This window comes from Acinonyx jubatus, chromosome F2 (assembly GCF_027475565.1).
Source record: "Acinonyx jubatus isolate Ajub_Pintada_27869175 chromosome F2, VMU_Ajub_asm_v1.0, whole genome shotgun sequence".
Lineage (NCBI taxonomy): Eukaryota > Metazoa > Chordata > Mammalia > Carnivora > Felidae > Acinonyx > Acinonyx jubatus.
The window spans coordinates 63,481,240-63,507,053 of NC_069394.1; the positions used below are offsets into that span (position 1 = coordinate 63,481,240).

The window sequence follows — 25,814 nt, forward strand, 5'->3', positions numbered from 1 at the left end:
AGCTTTGGTTAACTCAGACATTAATTCACTGTGACCAGAAAGAGCCTTAGGTATTCTTTTCCAGGCTCTAGATTTATTCAAGTTCCAGGGTAAAGTGGATAGGTTAAGTTTACTTAATGTCTTCTTTGGCCTCAAGGTTCCAACCTTCACCTGCTGTTTAACATTCCTTTCCAGATTCTTAAAAGCCCTGTTTACATCGAAAGGGAATTTTACGCCCTAACACAAAGTAATCATGAAAGAACATACTTGTCAACTTAACTCCCAGTAGCAGGTTTTGGCTTCTTTTCCCCACTTTGAACTAAGGTAGCAATTTAACAGAGCTTTAGAAAAAATTTAAAAGTAACACTTTCAGGATATACCTTCCGGATATACTTTTCCATTTCTAAGGTCAACAGTAAGCATTATTAGTTTACAGTATGATTTATTAGTTTGGTTTTTCCAATAGTATGTAACACTATATCTTTTAATCCATTTGGTTAATGAAATCACTCTTGGCATTTTTTAAGTGATTTTTTTTTTTTTAGTTAATATACACACAGAATTGTTTGAAAGAACACGGTAACCAAATGCTAGATAGCCACAGAAATGGGAACTTGTACAGAATGAGGGAGGCTCATTCTCAGAGCCTCCTGCTCCTGACTAGAGCATGACCTGACCCCTCCAGCAGCCACAGAAAGAGTTTGGTATCACTGACTACGGCTCTGTTCCATGCTAGGAAAAGAACATACACCAGGAAATGTCATGTAGAGGCCACGTGTGACATATCAAAGTTATTAGTTAATTTCAATAATATGAGGCATGTTATTCACACATCAGAATCCTATTTGCCATATTACAAACCATATTCCAAAAAAAATATTTTTGAAAGTATAACTTGTAGGACAAGGCCTCTTGAGTCATATATAAACTACACCCTCAAATTACAAAAGGAGGGTCATATAAAATGTCCTTGAGGATCCTGGTTTTCTATCTTCTTTATGTCTTTACTTTGCAGAGACAGAAAGAGATACTGTGTCAACTAGTAGAACAGATGCTCAAAAATGATTTTTGTGGTACAAAGATCAAGTTCAAATCTCCCTTAAAATCTTATCTAACTCTTCCAACCAAGAGAAAGTTCTCTTGTTTCTAAACTGACATTATGTATACAGTCTGTATCATATAATTTACTTAATGGTTTTCATCTTGGTGCATTTAGAAAATTTTCCTAAGAGAACCAGACTATCTAGTCTAAACTATTAGACTAGGTCTAAAACGATTTCACTTTCCACTTTTCTTCTACAAGGCTTTATGCAATGAGTATGGTGGAAGGGGTCATATTAAAAACTTAGTAAATAAATCCCAGTTGATTAACAAAGCAGGATACATGCTCTAATAGTGCATTCAATTTTATATTTAGTGTTCACAAACACATCTATATGATCCAAGGGCACTCATTTCTTTTTACAAAACAGTAATAATTTGGTCTGAGAGAACATGTTTTCAATATTCCAGTGCTATAACCCTAAAATATGCTATTTGTCATTTTCTTTTAAGTATTGCTTCAAGAACAAAATAATGTGCAGCAGTACAGAACTTCACAAGATACTATCATTTTAAAACATCAAGATTCTCTGGTGGATTGGTAGGAAATTGGATCCATACCATTCTCAAAAAGAACTACCTACAAATTTATGGGGACTTTCCTGATATTCAAAAAAACAAAACCACTATGATTTAAGAGCTAACTAAAGAGAAATGCTGGTCGAAACATACCACATAATGTTAAAATTAAGAAATATTTTCTAACTCAACCACTCTGCCTTTGATCCATAGAGTATGGCATCGCACCGCTATTTTATGTAAGAATGGGAGAAAATTTCCCCACTTTTGAATTTGGAAATCCTAATCACCACTGTATACACAACTCTGCGGGAGTCTCTATAAGGGTATAAGTTCCTGGGAGGCATGCTCTGGAGCCCCTACTGTGTAGTCACAATAAAGTTTGCCAGTGATACCCAAAAGAAGTGACCTGTCAGTTTTTAGGGCATCCTTCTCTACACTTCTCACCTGGATTCTCTTCGTGTGTGTGTGTGTGTGTGTGTGTGTGTGTGTGTGTGTGTGTTCTCAAGCTTGCTTTACTTATTTATTTACTTACTTACTTACTTACCTATGTATATTTATACAAGTAGAATTAACATACAGTGTTATATTACATTCAGATGTTTAAATTAGTGATTCAACAATTCTATACATTACTCACTGTCCATCCGGTAACTGTACTCTTAATCTCCTTTATCTGTTTCACCCATCCTCCCACCCACTTCCCTGACATACACCCCCAACCATGTTTGTTCTCTACATTCAAGAGGCTGTTTTTCATTTGTCTCTTTTTTAAATTGTTCATTTGTTTTGTTTCTTAAATTCCATATTATGAGTAAAATCACATGATATATGTCTTTTTCTGACTGACTTATTTCACTCATCTGTATTTTGGTGGCTCAGTCGGTTGAGTGTCCAACTCCGGCTCAGGTCATGATCTTGCAGTTTGTGAGTTGGAGCCCCACGATGGGCTCTGTGCTGACAGCTCTGAGCCTGGAGCCTGCTTCAGATTCTGCGTCTCCCTCTCTCTCTGCCCCTTCCTGCTCATGCTCTGTCTCTCTCTGTCTCTCAAAAATGAATAAACGTTAAAAAAAAAAAGATGAACAACTAGTTTTCTAGGGGAAAAATTAAGGCTCTTGTTATGCAGCACTTCCTGGTTTCTGTGATGTAAATACTCCCTCAGCACTGAGGTCAGGTTACCAATGAGATGTCATTGAACAGAGTCCGGAAAGGACAGCACCACCAGCTCCAGGAAGCCACCGCGAGCCAGCTCCAGCACGCTGCTCAAAGTGCAGCAGCTTCTAACAACCTGGTCAAAGGAAGAGTACATCCTAGGTGATGAGGAATGAACTTAGAGTTATAAGCCTTGCCAGAGAAATCCTTAGAAAGGTTTCAAGGAGGGATCCTTTCATAGAATTCAAAGGGAGGGAAATTGAGTTTAAGGGGACATCAACACAAACCATCTGTGGGAGGTCCGAAGGATCAATTTTTGATCACTCTAAATAATAAAGAGCTCTCCAACAGGTTTAACAGAGAGATATGTTTTTCATCCTGAGTTTAGTTTCCTTTAACCTGGAAAAGTTGAGGTAAGATTGGAACATCTTGTTTGATGTCCGCAACATCAATGTTTGAGAATAGAATTGCTGTTAGGATCCTCTATACACACTGAGCCTATGAAGCTGGGACTGCAATTAAACTAAAACGTACACATTAGGAAGCTTAGCCTCTTCACCTTGTGATTTGAAGGAAGTTCATGGCATTGTGGGCATATGTCTAAATTTATACAAGAGATTTTGACAAAATTTATAATTATATTTATAATACAATTTATTTTTTTAATTCAAAGATATTAAATATTTTTAAGATTTCAATCCAATATAGGTTTTACTAATAATTTCAGGAAGCAATATCATAATAAAATAACTCATATAACTCTTCTAATTGTTATATTGTATCTATTCAAGCTATAGTGTAACCAAATATTTCTCAAAATAATTTCATATTTTTCTAGTAACTATTGGTTAAATCTTTATGTCAAATAAGTCCTAACTCGCCGTCTAGGAGGCTGATTGTGATTCAAGCCTCTAACCCCTCAATACCATGTGGAGTGAGAGACTTTTAACTTTCCATTGAGATCCTGTACACAACTTCACATAACCTACTTTTTCTACTAAGGCCAAGTATTAAGCCTGTTAGCCTTTGTGATGTTTTTTTTAAGCACAAGGGTAAGCTGGTCCACTTGGTCCTCAAAGTGATCTAAAAATAATTATTCTTTCCTGAACTGTGTTGCTGTCCCAGCAGTCAACTCTAATCCCTCAGTCCAATATTAGGACGTGGTTCTGCTTGAAATGCCATGTAATTGAAGTTATAAGCTATGTGTTCTTCTTGGAAGTAAGCCAGAATATTTGAAATCAGCTCATAGTAAGCATATATTGAGTTAGGAACTGTCATGTTACAATGTGGGATAAATTATGGTCATTGTTCCAGTTTGCCCGGAGTCCACTAGCATAAAATACAATGTGAATTTCCTAAAACACTGAGGTTTCCAATTTAGAGTCCCTCTTCAGGTCTTCTGCCTTCTTCAATAACAACGCTTTGTTTTACTATTCTTTTGTGCATGATGCCTTCCAGCTAGTACATGCTCAAACAATTTTGAAAGAACAAAATATAGTATAAAATTCAAAGTCGTTAGAGTAAAAGAGAATGTCTCTTTCACACATCCAGCATTTACTAACTCGGTAACTATGGATATGTTAACCCCTTGGAACTTCTATTTCCTAAACTTGAAAATTAGGAATAATTCCTGCTTATTTGGAATATGATGATAATTAGAGATAATGTCTGTAAAGCCCTGAGACCAATGTACGGATATAGTAAACACTGAATAAGTGAGTGATGATGACAATGACAATGATTAATTGATCGTAAGAAAGAACAATCTTTCTTTGAAAGTTAGCTTTCTGACTCTCCAGAGCAATGTACCAAAGCAAATCAATTTATTCATGTGCATTTAAAAATTTTCAGTCTGTGGGGCATACAAAGATTTAATCCTTTTTACTGTGGTAAAATATGCATAATATATATTATTTTACCGATTTTAAAGTGTATGAATCAGTGAAATTAAGTACATTCACAGTGCTATCCAACCATCCTCACTACGTAATTACAAAATTACAAAAAGTTACAAAAGTAAACCCCACCCCATTAAGCAATGATTCCCCTTTCTCCTCTCCTCTCAGTCCCTGAGAACCCCTTATCTGCTTTCTATCTCTATGAATTTGTCTATCCTGGATATTTCATACAAATGGAACAATATGTAAACTTTTGTGTCCATCTTCTTTCACTTAGTGTAATATTTGCAATGTTCTCCCACATTGTAGCATAAATCAGAACTTCACTTTTTTATGGATTAATTATATTCTCTTGTGTAGATGTATGATATTTTGTTTATCTATTCATTAGTTGATAGAGATGGGGTTGTTTTTTTTTTCTATTTATTTTATCTATACTTTTTTCCTATTGTGAAACTGTCATAAGGGTTTTTCTCTGAACACCTGTTTTCAGTTTTGGGGGTCTATGCCTACGAGTGGAATTGCTAGGCCATATCGTAATTCTATGCTTCACACCTTTCATTTTGTGCCCTTAAAAAGTTGCAAAGGCAAAATTTTAGAAGTTAAATACAAACTTACCACACAAAGGAGCAATTCCACTCATGTGAATCCCCCACAAGAAGTGTAAACATATTCACAAAAAGATTTGCATGTGACTTTTCATAGCAGCATATTAATAATAGTCCAATATTGGAAACTCACTTCAAATGTCCATCAACTCATGAAAGGATAATCAAAATATGGTGTATCTAGCAATGGAATACTACGATTCATCAGTGAAAAAGAATGAATTTACTGATTATATTACAACATAGATGAATCTCAAAAACATTATGTTAACTGAAGGAGGCCAGACCACATACTGTATATTTCCATTTATATGAAATGTCCAGAATAGGCAAATCATCTCTGGAGACAGAAAGTTGATTGATTACTGGTTGCTGGGACTGGGAGTGGATATGGAGAGTAAGTGTAAATGGAGCATGAGTTATCTCACTGGGATGATGATAATGTCTTAAAACCAAATTATGATGATGGTTATACAACTCATGATATTTAATAAAAAATTATTGACTTGTATCTTTGAAATGGTTAAATTTTTATGATACATAAATTATATCTCCTAAAGTAAAAACAGTGCATACAGGAAAGTGCAAGGCAAAAAACATGCTATTCCTTCTTGCTATTCATTGCTATTCTGGGTTTACAAATTCATCGTCATACTGAAGGATTACAAAGATGCCAATTGGTGCCCTTGTCATTTCTATAATGTTCTCCATTCTAATTTAACCAAATCAAGTAGCCATCAGGGCTACTTTCCAAAATAAATAAAAATATTCCAAAATAAATAAAACAAGCTCAGGGGTATCCAGAGATCTCTACTGCCCTCAACCTAGTATTCAGGACCCACAATCCACCATTATTTTTACTACTCAAAATAACAACAATAATAATAATCTGCTACAACATTACAGGCTTCTGTGGCCCTTGGAAAAAGACTGCCTATTCTAAACTTCAAGATTTCTTCATGTCTTTCTCATCTACTGGGTTTTACCCCTTCTCACAATGCATAGGAACCTTCCCAACTTTTAAGACTTCCCTCAAGTTTTATTCCATTCAAGAGCTCCGTATTATGCTTTTAAGCCTACTTTAGTGTTCTGTAGTAATAATTGTCTTACTCCTTAATTTGTACCCTTAAACAGAGATGCTATTGGGCTATAGAAAGCTCGGGAACCAGATCACCTGGTTTGAATTATCACGGGACAATTTATACGTTGTGTCCTTGAGCAAGTCTAATTAATCTTTAATTAATTTACTCATTAATGAAACGGAGATAATTTGTAACTAATGTGTGACAAAAATTGTATGTTGTGTGTGAGAACACTGAGCATAGCAACTGGAACATTGAAAGAAATCAATAAAAGTCAGTTCTTATTGCAATTTTTATTATTTTCTACATAAAATTTTAGCCTGATTTCTAGTGAATGCCTTAATGCATACGACTAGCTGACACATTTAAGAATATAAATTATATCCAACATGTCTGTGTGTTCTCTATCACACTAGGCACAATGAGTAGACAACTATTTATTGTTTGAATTATTGATTGACCGACTAATTGGTTTAAAAACCTTAAGGACAGAGTTTCTGTATTTATGCTGGGCATTATGGAACTTTTGGGGTTTTGTTTTTTCTTCTAGCTCTACCTGAATGACTATCCTCTTGAGTTTTTCTGCACTCAGATACAACAGTCAGAGAACAACTGCAACACAAAGCTACACATTGCATCACGTCATTAGTAAACAGAAAAATAACCAATTTTTATTCTCTGAGGGCCAAAGTGGAATCATTCACTCATTCATTCATTTTTCTGTCTGCATAAGTATACCTTTGGATAAAGAGAAATAAGACCACTTTCTAACCTCAGAAGGTTAGAATATAATAGACTGAGACAAATAGGTTAATAAAACTCCTTAAAGAATTAGAGCACATGAGATTGAGATGGACACAGGAAAGCAGCGGCAAATGGCACTCCGGAAATAAACAAGGGGAGTCAAGAAACGATTTCAGAAGGCTTAACGCTAATAGAAGATAGGGGTGTCATGGTGATTCAAGAAGTGAAAAAGAGGCGGGGTGCCTGCGTGGCTCAGTCGGTTAGGTGCCCGACTTCAGCTTAGGCCATAATCTCACAGCTCCTGGGTTTAAACCCCTTGCCAGTTCTGTGCTGACAGCTCAGAGCCTGGAGCTGATTAGGATTCTGTGTCTCCCTCTCTCTGCTCCTCCCCCCGCTTGTGCGTGTATGTGCTCGCTCGCTCTCTCTCACTCTCTCTCAAAAATAAATAAACATTAAATTTTTTTTTTAAATAAAAGAAGTGAGAAACAGGCTTTCCATGAAGCGAGAATACAGAATATATTGAAACCTGAAACTAACATCTATGTTTCCAAGGGTAGGACACAAGGTGGACAGACAGCTGGGCCAGGTTATTGAGACTCGTGTATACCAAACCAACAACTAGTTTGAATGTTACCCTACCAGAAACAGTACCATGATCAGATTTTTATTTCAGAAAAAGCTCCCTGGTTTTCAGTAGATAGATTGATGGAGTGAAAGACTGAAGACATAATGATAATTTTTCAAAAGAGCCCGGCAGAGAGATAGTGAGGATTCTGGATTGAGGCCAAACAAGTTCGTTTTAAGGATTTCAGCTTTAATGTTTTAAGATTGAAATTTCAATTGGCCCTCAGGTGAATAGGTTCCATGTTGTTGTTTTTCTTCTTTTTGTGATAGCGGTGGTGTTTGGCTTGGTTTGGTTTGATTTGGTATATATGACTCTGAATCGTAGGGACAGATCCAGAAGACAGAACTAGATTTAAAGCCAACAGAAGTCATGGGTGCGAATGACATTACTTGGAGAGAATATGCAAGATGAGAGACAAGAGACAAGAAGGTGTACTGGTAAACACCAAACTTTTGGGGGCAGACGGAGGAATGAACCTAGCAAAGAGGACTGAGATAGATAGTCAGAAGAGAATAGTATCTTGGCAAACAAAAGGAGCAGGAACTTTAAGAACAAAAAAGTTGTAGTCAACTCTACCAATTTCCATAAAGAGACCAAATAAAATGAAGATTAATCTATCGAGAAATTAGCTGGAAGCTATTGAAGACCAGAATGTAAAATAATCTTGAGGATAGCATGTTGGATAGATTGGTTATGATAAATATCGAAGTCCTTAATGAGGAATATGAGCAGCAAACTGACATTGTATCAGACATTACAAACCTCAGAGGCAGAATTGTTATTTAGAGTTGAAAATGAATGGTTTTAGTAACTTGTAATGAAAAACCAGGATAAACATAATAGTGCCTCTTATAACTAACTGGTCTAACAAAATAATGGGTATTTGCATAAAAGCATGAATAATGAGGAAATGCCTGGGAAAGTATAGATTTTCCTTGACTTACAATGGCGTTATATCCCAATAAATCTACTGTAACTTGAAAATATCCTAAATTGAAAATGCATCTAATACATCTAACCTACCAAACATCATAGCTTAGCTTAGCCTACCTTAAATGTGCTCAGAACACTTATTTTAGCCTACAATTGGGCAAAATAATCTAACACAAATCTTATTTTACAGTAAAGCATTGAATATCTCATGAAATTTATTGAATTTTGTGTCGAAGGTGAAAAACAGAATGGTTGTACAGGTACAGAATGGTTTCAAGTGCACGGGTGGCTTACCCTCGTGATTCCATGGCTGACTGGGAGCCACCGCTGCTATACCATACCGTATCGTGTCATACACTGCTAGTCCAGGAAAAGATCAAAAATCAAAATATGAAGTACAGTTTCTACTGAATGCATAATACTCTTGCACCACGGTAAAGTCAAAAACAAAACAACAAAAAGACGTTAGTTGAACCATCCTAAGTAGGGGATCGTCGGTATCATGTTTCCACTAAGGACAGAAAGTGGAAGCGCCAATAGGTAAAGAGGTTGAAGACATTGGGCATTTATTTTTCCATAAGATAAGAGCTCAAAAATAAGACAGTTTTAAGGGCATTCTGGTTAGGGAGCACTTTCCAAGCCTGTTTTAGAAGAAAGGACATGTCTTGAAGGTACTGGGGCCTCCTGGTCTCTAATGCCACCCTGAGCACAACTGCATTACTTAAAGTTATGCTGACATAATAACCATGATGATAGTAATGATATCCCATCACATTCAAACATCTGATTAGGACGCACTGTTACCTACTTAGACAAAAGGAGAAATTTCAAAAGAGGGTAAAGGCCACGGAATGGAAATTATTCAGACCCACATCATCCTACAACGCTCAGCCTAAGCAACCTGCTCTGGCAAATTGGAGGGTACGCAAGACAGAAGACCTGCGGCTTCACATGCGTTTAAAGGAGTTGTGATGTTATGTCCTAGCACACCATTATATTCTATTTAGGACATCAGACCTTTGGAAAAAGTGGCTAATAAATGAAAGAACACCCAAATATTCGCAGAGTGGTTTTCCTTCCCTTAATTCAATCCAACAACCATTAATTGAGCATCTCCTCCTCTCAGCACTGTGCTAGGTGCTGAATATCTTTAGATAAATATGAATCATTATAATAGAAATTTTACTTTCTACTTATTATATTCTTGGTAAAAATATCATAATGTTGATAATCTCAGAATCCATACCATGAAAATCTTGAACTAATTTGGTGGGTGATTTTGCAAGCTACACTGCCATCTATTTGCTCAAATTCTAAAAGGCATTCAGGATAAGCCAAACGAAATTCTAGTTTTATGGGATTTGGGGCAATTATTCTGTCTGAGCTTCTTTTCACATCTTTAAAATGGGGATAACAACACTGCTTACTTCCAAGATTGCTGGAATAATATAAAAGCATTTTATAAACATATAAATGTTAGTTACTGATTTTTGAAATCCAGCTACAGAGATGTGTAAAGACAAAGTTTGCCTTGTTACAGTCTGTTTTACTGCTGTGTGAAAACACATCAAAAGTCAACTATTTATTTGACATTTGCACATCATGGCTGAGCAAAGACTAAAAAACCACAGATAAAATGAATATGTTATGCTTGACTCTCCAGTATATAAAAGAGGATTTAGTAAGTTTCTTTGCTTTCCTTTTATGCCAACAGCTGTATGGAAAAGTCACTAGTCTAAGAAATGGAGAACATCAGTATTCTGTTGTCCAGCAGGAAACCCATCAACAGTGGAATAAGGAGGTTTTCCTAAATGCTACAGAGCTGTTCTTGACTCTAAGGTCACGAACTAACCACTCTGTAGAAAAAGCCCCCATGGACAAAATTTGAATAAATAAGCAGTATCACAAAAAGAAAGTAAAGTGGAAATTTGGTGCTTTAAAAATTTGGATCAGGAGTAAGATAGTTAAAATTTAATGTCATTAAAAACAAAACTGATAAGATTGATGAGGGTCAGTCTCTAAGTATAAAACACTTCCTCATGAATTTCTGACCATTTTCATTTGTTCATGACTTACTGCATTTATGTGGTCTTATTTCTTTTCCTTCCCTCAAATTGAGGATTAATTCAAAGATGCAGTCAAATAATTAACTCTATGAGGACTGAATTCATCAGACATATTTGTAAATAATGCAAAGAATAAGAAATTATAACTGCCCCATATCCCATTTTATCAGTCTTAAAAAAGTTTACGATCCTCCTGCTTAATGTAATTCAATGTGTTTCATTGTTACTTGACCAAACCTAACATGATTTTTCCAGGACTTTAAAAGCATTCAAAATCTCTAATATGAATTTCCTTGTGAAGAAAAAGCTTTTATAATTCTCTCAATCCTTGAGCCCTCAAAAGTGTTTAATAAAAAAGACAAAACATTCACGTGATGTAAAAGGAAAGCTCGATGTTAATGTTAGTGCTCTACGAGAAAATAAATACTCAAGTTTCTGAATAATCTAAACAGTAATTTTCAAAGTTTGTTTATAGCAGGACAAGTCACATTTTCAAAACAAATGTTACACCAAAGTTTTATGTATAAAACAGATAATCCTGGAACTGCTCTCACTAGAGAGGAGACCGGGCCAGAATGGTCCTCTCCTAAGCACTAATGCCTGCTCCTTGGCCTCCAAAAACAAGTGGAAAGAAATGACTTGAATTCCAGCAGTGCCAGTCACCCACTTTTGGGTCCTGTCTCAGTCCGTTTGACCTACCTTAATAAAATATCATAGATTAGGTGGCTTATAAACAGAAATTTACTTCTCATAGTTCTGGAGACTGGTAAGTCCAAGATCAAGGTACCTGCAGATTCTGTGTGCTGTCTGGTGAGAGCCCATGTCCTGGCTCCCAGATGGCTGTCTTCTTGTTGTGTCCTCATAGGTCAGAATGGGCAAGAGAACTCTCTGGGGTCTTTTTCACAAGGGCACTATTCCCATTCATGAAGTCTCCACTCTTATGACCTAATACCTCCCAAAGGCTCCACCTCCAATTATCATCACACTGGGGATTAGAGGAATAGGCTTCCACATATAAATTTTGAGAGGATACTAACATTTAGTCTATAGGAGGTTCCAATCGTACTTCCATCGTTAGTGGTAGTTATTTACGTTCAATAAGACAGTGTCTCCATCTAAAAATGGAGATAAACTTACCTCCCAGAGTGGTTATACAATTCTAACACTTTTTTTTTTTTTTTTTTGAGAGAGAGAGAAAGCAGGGGAGGGGCAGAGGGAGATGGAGAGATTCTTAAGCAGGCTCCACACCCAGCATGGAGCTTTCTTTACACAGGGCTCAATCTCACAACAGTGAAATCATGACTTGAGCCTAAATCAAGAGTTGGATGCTGAACCCGTTGAGTCATCCAGGCACCCCTATACAATTTTAAGTAAGCTAATGTAAATAAAGCTGAAGCATTTCACATGGTTATTGCCAGAATCCCTGCTCTCAAGGGAAATACAGTCTAAGAGAGTTGCTAGCCTTTTTCAACCAGTTTCCCTTCTACATAACAGTCAATATCTATAGCAGTGAGTCTCAAGTGGAAAGACCTGGCCTCCTCGAGGGTTTGTAGTCCGCTGCCTGCCAGAGGAGAATTCTTGGGATGGACTTTCATGTGGACAAATAAATCCACACCGAGTAGTGCAGAGATGTTAAGATGGTGAGTGTGACTTCCCTGACCCAGGATCGATGCAGACATCGGAATCTAGAATGGTTGCCAGCTTCCTAGATTAGACTGGGAGAAACAGTGGTGGCAATCTGTAGCAAGAAATCTCTACCAAGGACAAGGGTGGTTGGTCAAAAGAAAGAAATGAAAAGAGAAGAGATTTGGAGGTGGAAGATATGTGGAGCACGGAAAAGACTGCAAGCAAAATGGAGTCAGGAAGAGTTCATGCATCCTATGATGCACCGGAAATGCAATCTAGTGAGGCAAATCCACCAAAGCATTATGGATTTCCCCCAAGTTGATCTCAAGTGGTGGAAGTACAGGAAAGAGACAAATGGAAAGGAATGGCGTCCCTGGCAGAGATAAATGACTTGTATGTCTAAGATCTGAAGTACTGTCCACTCTCATTTTATTGTCCTTGGCCTGCAGTTCCTCCAGACTGGGATATTTTTGTCCCTTCTTGAAGAGTAGACTCTACATGGATATTTCTCAACTTTTGTGGTTTCCAAGTAAAGATGCCTGCTAATTCTTGATCATGTTTTCTTGACGTCATTTGAAGTTTGTCTCCTTAGGCAATAAACCCTTTATATTTCTTCTTTGATTAAGCAATCTTTCTAGAAATTTCCTGTTATGACATGTGTGCTGTATTACTATTGAAATGCAAATACTTTCTTGATAAATATTAAAAGCCATAAAGCTTAAAAAGAAAATGACAATTTCTAGAAATTCAGATTTAAATAAAATAAATACAGGCATCTGACTCATGATGCTTAAGAAATACAAATGCCTTTTTATAGTTGTGACATCACAGAGAGATATTTATTTGCGAATTACTCAGCTTCCCTTTTTCCCAAAAAAACTTGTGTTATTTCCAAATCAAAATGTCCCAATATCTTGAACAAAAGAACTGGATGTTAAGATATCAATTTTGTCTCTAATTTATAAGATTTTCATAAACATTATTTAAGCTTTTTTCAGAAACAGCAAAAATCATTGGTGAAATGCTTTTTATATAAGCAAACTAAGTATTCTGCAGAAACTGACTGGTAGCTTCCTATATTCTGGCAAAGGATACACCAAACTTCTCTCAAAAGATCAAAACCCTAAATCTGTACTTTTTAAAAGTACAAAAGGCATGTTTCAGAGCTGTGATAAAGAGTAGCTAGTTATTATATGATGGTTAAATTCTTTGATTTTGGAAAAGAAGAATGAAGGTGAGGGGATTATCTATTTGATATTAAAACATGTAAAGCTACAATAACTAAAACAAAAATAGTATGCAAGTCAACGGAGGCAACTCTCCCCGGCCCAGGTGGTAGAATAGTTGTGAGCAGACCCTGATTTGGGGCAAATAAAATCCTGGCTTGCTGGGTTACAAACTGAGAAACCCAAGGCAAATTATCACATCTGAAATTTTAGTCTCCTCATCTGTCAGCTGGGAAATAATTAAGACTTATTGGCAAAGAATGAGGAATAATATTTATAAAGTACCTGGTAAAAATTAAAATTAAATAAATACTAGTTGTGATATTATTATACCTAGTGAATTAAGTGAAAAGAAAAAATTCACACTAATTAGAAAGGGATGGTTCTCAAAAGCAAATGACACTAGCAAATGTTGTCTGAGACTATATTTAGATCCATGCTTCACAGCAACCACCAAAATGAACTCAAAATTGATAAAAAGAATTTCAGGGGAAATGTAAATAACTTTTAGGTAAATATTTATCTAATATTGACATGGAGAGCTATGTCTAAAAAGAATGAAAGAAATAAGAAAAAGTATAGCTTCAGTATAATTTAAAGAACTATCATGAAAATATTAAAAGGCAAAAAAATTTACTGAAAATATTTACCACAAATATAAGGTGGAACAAGTCATTATTTTTAATGTCTAATAAATACTAATAAGTCAACGGGAAAACAAACACCCCAAAAGAAGTATAGTCAATGGCGAAGAAAAATAATTCATAAAAAATAGAAATCACATGTGTCTAACATATATACGTAAAAATTATCCATTAGTAATCAAAGAAATTTACTAGTAAACAAAGAAATCTAACTTTAAGGACCAAAGATGTTCCATTTTACATTTATCAGTATGATAAATAGATTTTGTGAATTTGTTGTTTATTCATGAGCATAACTTAATTCTATTAAGGGTTTTGGAGATTTCTGGTTAAAATGGCAAATGGACTTTTTCTGGTTATGCATCAAGAACCTGAAATAGTTCATACTCTTTTAAGAATCTAGCCTCAGTTAGGGGCGCCTGGGTGGCTCAGTCAGTTGAGCATCTGACTTCAGCTCATGATCTCATGTCGGGCTCTGTGCTGACAGCTTGCTCAGAGCCTAGAGCCTGCTTTGGATTCTGTGTCTCCTTCTCTCTCTGCCTCTCCCCTGCTTGCACTCTGTCTTACTCTGTCTCTCAAAAATAAATAAATATTTTTTAAAAAATTTTAAAAGAATCTAGCCTGAAGAAAACACTGAGACACTGACGATTTCGTGCATGGTTGGTCTCCAAAGCATTATGTCCAAGCCCAAAATCTCAGAAGTGACCCAAAGCAGTGTTTTTAGTCCTTTTCACATCAAACCAAACATAGAAAATAATACTTGTACAACACACAGTGGAGTCTGCAATAGTCTGCAGCTGAATGGGCCTCAAAACAGTTTCCAGGGGGCCTGGAATGCCTACATCGCTACATATCTATCACTAGTTTGTGAACATCATCAATCTGGGACAAACTAGTTGGGCATAATCAGACTAAAAATCTAACATTAAATCAAATATAACATCTCTGTGTTATGGTCTGACACTAAAATTAAAGTCTTAAACTTTAAAAAGATACAGATATTGATCTAACTGATACTAAAACAGTTAAGAATAGGGGCAACTGGGTAGGTCGGTTGGTTAGACATCCAACTTCAGCTCAAGTCATGATTTCACAGTTTGAGCCCCGCATCGGGGTCTGTGCAGACAGCTCAGAGCCTGGAGCCTGCTTCAGATTCTGTCTCCCTCTCTCTGCCTCTTCCCCTCTCTCTCTCAAAAATAAATGAACATTAAAAAAATTTTTTTAACAGGTAAGCATACAGTAATATACAGGTATTAAAATTAGGTTTACAAAGAATTTTATGTGAGACTATTGTCATTATGTTATGTAAAGAAGAATGTAATGTTGCTTGTTGACTACAGTCCTATTATGATAGGACATGTTTACCCATATACATGCTTAAAAATACTGGAAAACTAAAACATAACAATTCATCATTATATGTCATGATTTTGGATTTTTTTTTAATTTTTTTTCAACGTTTTTTATTTATTTTGGGGACAGAGAGAGACAGAGCATGAACGGGGGAGAGGCAGAGAGAGAGGGAGACACAGAATCGGAAACAGGCTCCAGGCCCTGAGCCATCAGCCCAGAGCCTGATGTGGGGCTCGAACTCACGGACCGCGAGATCGTGACCTGGCTGAAGCCGGACACTTAACCGACTGCGCCACCCAGGCGCCCCATGATTTTGGATTTTAAGTTATATTTTTACTGGGTTTTCCAGAATGTATACAATAAATAGTATTATATTTTTGTAATAAAAATAAACAAGTTTGAAATAAAGAAAACTGTAACAGAGATGCCAGAAAGTTAAAGCAAATTGTAGCTGAAAAATATTTTGCACATTGAATGCTGAGATTGATGTTAATATTTTATTAACATTTGGAAATCTCTTTAAAAATCTGTGATGCTTGGAAAAGAAGAAAAAGAGTTCACTGTATTAAAAAGGGATGGTCATTCAGTATGACCCAACAGTCAAGATCCTTTCAAACGTAATGCCTAAAATAATTTTTTTTTCCTAATGCTCTTTTAATACACATCATGTTAGGTCAACATAATAGCAAAATATATAGTATTTTTTCAGTTTGAATCAGCACATTCCTGACACTCAAACTTTATATGTGACCACTTCTTATAATATGAAAAAAAAAAAAAAAAAGAAAAGAAAAAAGAAAAAAAATGACCTTGGTAAGATCACTGTGGTTCAGAGGGAAAGGAAGCCCACAGATGTTTAAGCTTTTGTAGGAAGCAGTTTGCATCCAATCATTTTTATGCAATCTATGTAGTTTTCTTAGCTGAAGAAGAAGATGATATGTAAATGAAAACCTTTTTGGGGGATCTTCCTGTTTTTTTTTTTATCTCCACTAAGTGACTTAATATTAACTTAATATGTTTCACACAAAAATAGGCCATTTCAACACACACCCTGCACATTTCCTAATCAGAGTATATATAGGGTTTTTACCTCACTACACAAACATAATCCATATTGCTTTTTTTCCTCTTCAGTCTATTTACACCCCAATAAAATGAAATTTTCAGTAGTTGGCAATCATTTTAATAAATAATTAGCACTAGTTATCTAATTTGAGAATAAAAATAATATGCCCTTAATCTCTCTGGATTTTGATTTAAGTATGGTAAATTTCTAAACTGTATCATCTTTTCCCTGCATATATGTTGTCTCAGCATTGTAGAATGTTCTACCCTTTGCTCACTGATTTATAACGTCAGCCATCTCATTTAGCAAATTCTATATTGCTATGAGCCTTTTGGGCTGTCTGTCTGTTAGTTCCATTGGTCCTCTTGTCTATTCCTGAACCAGTAGTTAATTCTGGTGTTGCAGGTCAACTCTCATCACTCTTTTCTGTCCATACAGTCTTTGGTATTTGGGCCTTGTATTTCCTCTATGAATTTTAGAATGAATCTATCAAGGTTTATGAAAATTAAGCTGAGATTTTGAAGTTGCATTAAATGTAAAAATTTAAGAAAATTGCAATTTTTATAGTATCTTCTCACTCAACATTTTATATATATTTAGGTTATTTTTATATCTTTTAGTGAAGTTTTATCATTTTTTTCTATGTAGATGTTATATTTAGAGTTATTTCTAGCTACTTTATAAATTACTCTCACCCTAAAAAAAGAATTAGCAATAAAGTCAAAATACTGAAAATGCCAAAATGTATTTTCTCTTTTGCCCATCATATTTATAAGAATTAGTGGACTCATCAAGGGTTGGGACCTCAGGATATTAACAGCATGCCTATGATTTGCTTAGAAATCAATTGCTCTTGCTCTCTACATCAGTGCATATTAGGTCATTCTTCCTTCCAACTATCTCAAAAACAAAATTAAGCAATTAAAACAATCAATGTTTTAACAATTATTATGTCATACTTTATCATCTTAGGCCATTTTTTCCCCAATGCCAATGTAACATTTAGAAGTTACATTTTAAAAATTCATAGAAGTTTTTAAAAAAATAATATTTGCATAGGTTTAGGCAAATATTTCCATCTTCAATGTGTTAGAAATCAACAGACTGAAATGTCAAAAGGAAAAAATCTCACTAGATTCCAAAATGTAGTCAGATAACTTTCCTACTATAGTATTTAATTTTAAGCAGTATTTTTGGTGTCCTAGATCTGTGGATGATACAGACCAAACAAAATTCCCCAGGCTAGAAGAAAAAAGAAATGGTAAAAATCCTACAGAGTTGAGTAAAACGCGTACTAATTGCTGTTACTTAGCAGACAATTCGTTGCTACAATTAGCTGCCAGCAATTTGTCCACAGTGTCTTTCAAGAGACGAAATCCACCCTAACTTATTAGTTCTATCTGGAGAGATGATAATGACATCCATTTCTTCTCTTTATTACTTTGCAAGAGTACAGTTGAAATTTGCTTAGTCTTAATTCCATAAATGCTACTTGGTGTCTATTTTTTCTCCACACATAATAAGAGAAAAAATTGCAACATGTTCATTAGCCAGTTCATTCAACATTGTTTCCATTGACCAGCTGTTTAAATCAGTGTACACAGAATTATAAACCTTCCGAAATATGTGTAACAATATTTATTTATCATGAAATTATACTTGGGTATGAAAAAGAATTTGGAAGATATTTACTGGAAACATTTAAATAGTCGAGTTGAGAAAAGAATGAAAAGACAAAATTTTTCTGAGGGGAGGGTTACATGCAGGGAAGAATATTAGTCAGAAACAAGATAGAAAGTAGGAGTATCAAAATTCATAAAGAAATTGTCTAACGGTCCCCTAAATATTCTTACCTGTGGTTTATACTGGAAAGCTACTGGTACAATTCTTGTTAAGTCTACATGATAATCTTATAATTTTATATCTTTTAAATGTCTATGTCTTTTTTGGCATGCCTTATGAGAGAAGAAATAAAGATCTGGCAAGAAGAAATGGGATAAAAGGAATGAATCTCCATGGGGACACACACTATTTGGCTTGAAAACAGTGTGTTGGTTTCTAGAGCGGAGAAATAAAAGGTGTTTGTGCAACCTGTATATTGCAAAAAGTCATAAGATTTTAGCAGATTGCAAAATTTCCTTTCATTCTCAGCAACCAGTGCTCCGTGTATGTAGTGGAATTCTTCTTTTAACGTAATTCCCAAGGGCACCCAGGATTTATTGAAAGAAGATTCCATGGTACTAATTAACAATCAGACAGGGACTAGAAATGCTGGTAGAACTCTGCCTACCTATGCACTTCATTGGCTGAATAAAGTGTTGTTGACCACAACTAATTCACCTAATTTTTTTTCCAGTAAAAAGAAATTCATTTAGAACAATGTTCTTCTTATCAAAATTCTTTTCCGAATTTGTACATCGGTTGTCTGTGTTACCAGAAGTCTGCATGTGTTTATCTTCATGCCTTCCAATTATAGTTGTTATCAAAAGAGAATCATATTTACATCTAACCCAAACTTACTCTTTTTAAACTTCATATTCACGAGATATAGGGAAAATGTGGTATGTGTTGGGTATTTCTACTTCAGACAATCAAGTCTACACCTTACTACTTGTGAGTGCAAGTAGAAAGAATCAATGAAGAGAAAGAGACAGATACCATCCACTTGTCGCTACATCACTAAACAAAAATTTTTATTTACTAACCAACAAAGCACAATATTAGTCAAGATCAAAAGTAATCAAAGTTTGCCTCTAATCCAGATGATTCCAGAATCACCTGTGTCACTTTTGAATCAAGTTTGTCATAAGTATGTTTTCTGAAACGTGTTATTATTTTGCCTTTCCCTTTCCTTCCAAGTCCCCCGCTAATATTAAGATCCCGCTTCTTATCATGCTGCAATGGTTTCTCAGACGCCTACGGTAAGTAAGGACCCAAGCAAAACTAGTCTTTTATGTTCCAAACTTACTGATCCTTTCCACTCATAAAAATCTACTTGTCATGGGGTCGCCTGGGTGGCTTGGTCGGTTAAGCGACCCACTCTTGATTTCGACTCAGATCATGATCTCACAGTTTCATGAGTGCGAGCCCCATATCAAAGCTCCATGCTCTCAGCTTGGCATTCTGGTTGTCCCTCTCTCTGCCCCTCTCCTGCTCACACTTTCTCTGTCTCTCTCAAAATAAATAAATAAACTAAAAAATATAAATATTATAAAAAATCTACCTGTCATGATCCGGTACCTCAAACTTCTACTTTTATACTATCTACTTAATCTAATGAATAATTCTACCTTTGATATTGGTGGCTGATAATGGCCTAATTTTCATCTTTTCTATATTTATATGTGCTATTTAATAGTGACCCTAGAGCCTTAGTAACTGTACGGACGTGACAAGTTCCGTGAGAGTTTGAGGCACTGGGAAATAGGAGTCTCAGTTCTGTCTTCTCTGTGTGACATGGGACAAATCACCAGATCTTTTGGAAGCTCGGTATACTCACCTAAAACTACTGTTTCACTGAAGGGTTGTCAATCCTACATACATAAGGACTTGCAAAATTCAGAGACGATTGATATTAAGTATGTAAAAATGCTTAACAAAAAATATTGTAGAAATATTGTAGAAATATGTGGTAGCATTATTATTACTACTATCATTGTAGTTAAACATAACTCATCAATAGATAAAGCTCTTCACAAGGAAAATGTACTAAAAATAGAACTTTTAGTACCTCCTGAAAACTTTCCCTACAGGAATCCTTTCTAAAATTTTTCTTCTACTTTAGGAAATGATGTCTACTTACATAAAATCTTATGGGAATCTGCTCATGATGGGCTGATCGGTATTGACTAATGAATAAGTTAAAGAAGAGATTTACAAAGAAAAAAAAAGTAAGATGTTGAATGTTAAATGCCTTTTTAAATTATCTTTTCATCTTCTCATTAGACTCATATATGTGTTTCATACTTTCAAAACAAAATAGAATTTTTAAGATTGAGAAAGATATAGAAATTGTGAAATTAAAATATCATTGATATTAAATCTTTATGGATCATTGATCTAAAAAAAATGTCTGTACTCTATTTGTGAGCTAAAGGCCATAATCAGAATCTGCTGCTTGGTATTTTCTTCCTAAGAGTCTCTTTTTGCTGGTTCATTTTTAATAAATAGATTTATCTGACACATCTAGCTTTAAACTTCATAACATGTACATATGCTAAGAGACATTTCAGAATGCAGAAGGAGGAGGAGGAAAGGGAAATTTCAAAAAAATGACCTGTTTATTTGGGGGAGGATAAAAATGTAAATCCAAATGTTGCCTTTACCTCATTCAAATATTCACAAAATATTTTAAACACAAGTTAAGCCACTGGGGAAAACAGTTTTCAAGAGTCTTTTACCTACTTATTAATATCCAATGCCCAACATGGAAAGTTAGCAAATAAGACAGCATGTGTTGAAACTACTCTAGATGGATTTCAACATTTGTGGCATGTTTATATTTTTACAGGATGTGACTCAAAATTTGCTTTGAAGTATTTTGCATTTCTTACGGTAATAACGAAAAAAGTTTAGCTTCCTTCCAATTCTCCATTAATATTTAGATAAAGCCACAATTTTCTCTTTGATTTACCAAAAATACAACCTTAAAAAATATTACTTAGGGATTTTGCTTCTAAAGTATCATCTGAATTTTTCTGTAATCTATGTTTTCTTCATAATAAAAGCAGCTGTCAGGTAGAAATTATGTTCAGGGTCCCGATATAAATTTATACATGTATTATTTATATTCGGCATACTTCTCAAAAGAATTAGTTATTTTGACATTAAATAGAATCGTAGAATCTTTAAGAATCCAAAGTCTAATAACTGATAAGTGAAAACAAGCTAAATTGACTTAGAACAAATCTTTGCATTAGGAAAGCACTTTGTGAGCACTGTGAAAAGAAAGCGAAAATCTCTCAGGGTCAGTTTGAAATCACTTGGGAAATAACCCCTTTGGGTTATTAGGCATTAGTAGGCAAGCCAAATACTATCGGACAGGATCTATCTTGATTTTAGAAAGTGATTAGGAAAAGAGTCTAGTGGCATTCGTTTACATATGAGGGAGATACCTGGACTTTGGCAAAATTCACAGATGATTAAAAACTGTTTGCAAACAGTAATGAATGAAACATTGTCACCACCTGAATGGTGACATGCCTTTGTCATCATGAGATTATCCAAACATTCTGAATTTTATAAATGCCAGAAAGTTCCTTTTTAAAAAGTTAATAAAACCCCAGATATAATCCAAAAATAATATTTGTATCAACTACGTCCCCAGTGATACTTTCTGATGTGGGAACACTATTCGGAACCCTGGGTTTGGTTGTGGCAGAACCAACACTTTACAGTGGAGCTTGGCAAACAGGAATATGCTCAGAGAAAGTATCAGAGGTACTGAAATCTTTGAAAACTACAGTGTAAGAATTTGTTGAAAGAACAGATTGTGTTTCAGCTGAAAAAAAAAGTCTCAGATGAGAGATGCTACCAGCTTTTAATATCTGGAGATCAGTTAAGAGGAAGGAGAGAGGCCTCAGAAGAAACCAATCTTAAGAGTCAGATCTCAGACTTTTGCCTCCGGAGCTGTGAGAAAGAAATTTCTGTTGTTTAAGCCTCCCAAGTCTGTGGTGCTTTGTTACAGCTGCCCTAACAGGCTAATGAGGAGAATATTGTAGTGTATAAACCCAGTTTAAATATTAAATTTAAGATGATGCAAGACTTTGATAGCAACTTAAAGTCTTTCATGAACTTTATATTTGGAATTTACATGCAGATTTTATGTTTTCTGTGTTTATTCTTTTAACACTAAATTTGATTGAAAATCTTAAACCTAATGGTTTTCTCCCAATCTACTCTATTGAAGAGACACAGTGTAGCAAAAACTATCACAAAGATTTCACACCAATAATAGTAAGCTTATGTTATATGTAAACATTCAGGATATGCAGAACATTTGATTTTTATCAAGATGTGTATAAACATAATGACGGTTAGCATGGCAGCTCATAATCTTTTAGAATATTCACGTGCACAAACCAGCAGTTAATAAGCAGAACTTAGTTTTTCCTAACTTATTCAAATCTTTTTCCCCAATTGCTGAAAGAGCTAAGTCCAGCCTCACTTGATACCTGTAATCGAGCTGACCACCTACTGATACAAGCACTCAGCATGACTATGTGGGATATACCAGATGCACATCTGAAGATACTTCTCAATTTAAAGAATATTATTTCCTATTCCTTTTAGATTTTCCTATTGGTAATATACATTAGTTTTAGGAATTAAAAAAAAAGGAAGTAAATGAGTGTACTTACAGGTCCTGTCAATTTAGACGCTTTCTCAAATTCTTCCCCCTCTTCCATTAGTGCTTCTTCAGTCCCTGGTAAAGAATCTATTTTTTACAAAAAGAATGAATATATTATTGTCACATATTGCTTACTAACACTGTGATACATGAACCTATTATGAGAAGGATATTAAAATGACTGAATTGGTTATTGAAAAATTGTAGTGTCTGTGAGCTAGAATAAAGTGTAGAATGTTATTTATTTAGCTTAAAGACAACATACGAAAAATGTTCCGTATTTCTAATTTAGAATGGCACAATGAAATCAAAAATGTATAACAGCTACAGTTATGTTAGAGCGAGCTTTCTTTTGGTGGATGATTCAGCTCATTGTTGGAACTTTTATTTAATGTCCATTTTCTGTCTTATAATTTTATATTTGTTTGTTTTATCTACCAACTATCTTTTCTCCCCTTATTCTTGGCTATATTTAAGCCAAAATATATCGGTGCTATACTTAAGCACACATTTGCGTTCTCCTTATTAAATGGGATGGCAAATTATGAAAAGTTTGGAGAAAGGCACATACTATTAAATGGTGGTGGGTTTTCCATTTTAAGTATCAAGCGAGAAGTTGTACTTAGCCTGACTCGCCTTGAGGAGTGAGTATTGGCTTTCAAATACACGAATAAAATGATGGCAAGCCTTCCCATATATCTGCTGAGTTAAGTTAATGATAACAAGGAATTCTAAGGGTTATAAATAATTCTGCAATAAGGATAGATATGTGGAGCATTAGAAAGACTTTGTGTTTTAATAACCTTCTATTCAAATTTTAAAAATCAGTTAAGAGGAGGGTATTTTAAATCACTGGAAACTTTTAAAATTGATTTCTTATATTTATTAATATTTGAAAGAGCCATGATTCCCTAAAGACTTTCCTTTAGATTCACATACATATGCAGGCAGATTTTGTCTGCTGCATAAAATGTGCACTCTGGGAAAAAAATCAGAGCATTAAATCCTTCAAACCCTTAACGGTCACCTAAGACCAGGGAGACCATGGAAAGCTTAGCACAAATCCATAATCATAGCTTTTGAACCATGGAGCTCTGTCTCCAATAATTCAGAGTTTTAGGTTCAAGAAGAAAAATTACTAAATCCCAATGCACATAGTTTATCTAGATGTAAATGTAGATTTCATTTTAGAACACATAATTCTTTCCAACATAAAACTAACTTTGGGAGAATGACATATTTTCTCCAGTCGTAGATGAATTTTAAAATGTTATCTACTGCCCTTCCAAACAGAACAATGACATAAAAAAGAAGCAAATTTTTGTTGATAAAATCAACATAGGTGATGAGAATTACACCAAGTTCAAAAATATTAATTCATTTATGATGAGTACTTGAACCTCTATCTACTAAAACCCAGTTGTAAGGGTGACAGTAGGTAGATTATTTAAATTAGAATGTATAAATTAGCATAATTTAAGTCCTGCAAAGATGAATTATATTCTACATAACTGTGAGAGCAAATAATAGTGTAATTTTGGTATTCACTCACTAATTTTTGTTTCACTTATGTGTTGAAATTATTATGTAAGTAGAATATTGACTAGTAAATAATATTAAAATGTTCTATTCAATATTACAAAGCAAATTATGTCATATACAGACAAAGAAAACCAACCCTCTTGTGAATTTGTTGATTTTTAAATTTAGAAATACCACACTATAAGTGAGTTCTCAAGTTCTTCTCAGTGAGTTAATTTTAAAGAGTATTGCCATTCTGTTTGATTTTTGATGCATGTATGTACTAATCAATTCATTCATCCACTTATTTGTGTATTTGTATATTCATTTAAATTCAATAAATACCTCTGTGCCAGGTATTCAACTTCATGCTTTCAAAACAAGTTGAGCAAGATAATTTTCTATGACTCTCTCTCTCAGAATATATTTGAATACCTTTACAGTATTAATTTTTTAAAGAGAAATTAGTATTTATAAAGGGAAGGTAGTGGTAGCTTTCTTTGGTTTCACATTCTGTTCTGTTCTTGTTTTGGTTGAATTCTTCCTGGTTATTGGTGCCATATCCAGTGAGATCTACAATACAGAGAGGTCCATTCAACTTAGTGCAGAGGAACAATTATGAAGTGCTACCACAATATTTGCAAATTTATATATCTGACCATATTAAACATTATTGAGTTGAAAGGACCCTTGTAAATAGTCCAAATCCAGTGCCAATATATCAGTCTAATATACCAGTAGGGACAATAGACATCATGAAAATAAAATCTTAGCATTTAATGCATGGAGGAGCACACTCTATTTTTTAAGTGTCTGAGCTCACTGCTTATTAGCAATAATTGGTGGGTACATATGTGCAAGCTTTTTTGCTCTGTCTGCTCCAGAACAACTTCTGTATAAAAGCATACTTACTTACTTACTAATAAAGTATAAATGATTTTCAAAATGCAAACAATGAACTTTGAGCTTTTTTCAATCACATGGAGGGGAAAATGAGTACCTAAGTTTCTCAATATTAGAGAGTTTGTCTTGTCTTTTCATTTTAGAGAAGAAGAAGAAGCCAAAGCATAGGAAGATAAAGTAATTTTTTTCAAAATCTAAGAGTATCTGGCAGCACTCAGAATAAAAGCTTAGCCAGTGTGGTTGACTGGGCGTGCAGGCAGGAACCTAGAAATCTGTAGAGTTTATCACAATGTTTAGGTATGTCCAACTTCTTCCTCTCATTATTTTTACTCTTCCTGTTTTATGTCACAACAGGTTTTTTATGCGGAAAGTTATACCTACACATAAAAATATGTATGTTTACTGAGCCAAGCTCAATT

At 34.8% G+C, this 25,814-nt stretch overlaps 1 protein-coding gene across 1 annotated transcript in view; it reads right to left on the minus strand.

Moving 5' to 3' along the window:
- The window catches only part of CF2H8orf34 (chromosome F2 C8orf34 homolog), a 411,205-nt gene that overhangs the window by 65,710 nt on the left and 319,681 nt on the right, over positions 1–25,814 (minus strand). The window contains 1 exon segment of the mRNA XM_015084296.3: positions 22,982–23,058. Coding sequence (XP_014939782.3) covers positions 22,982–23,058 — 77 coding nt within the window.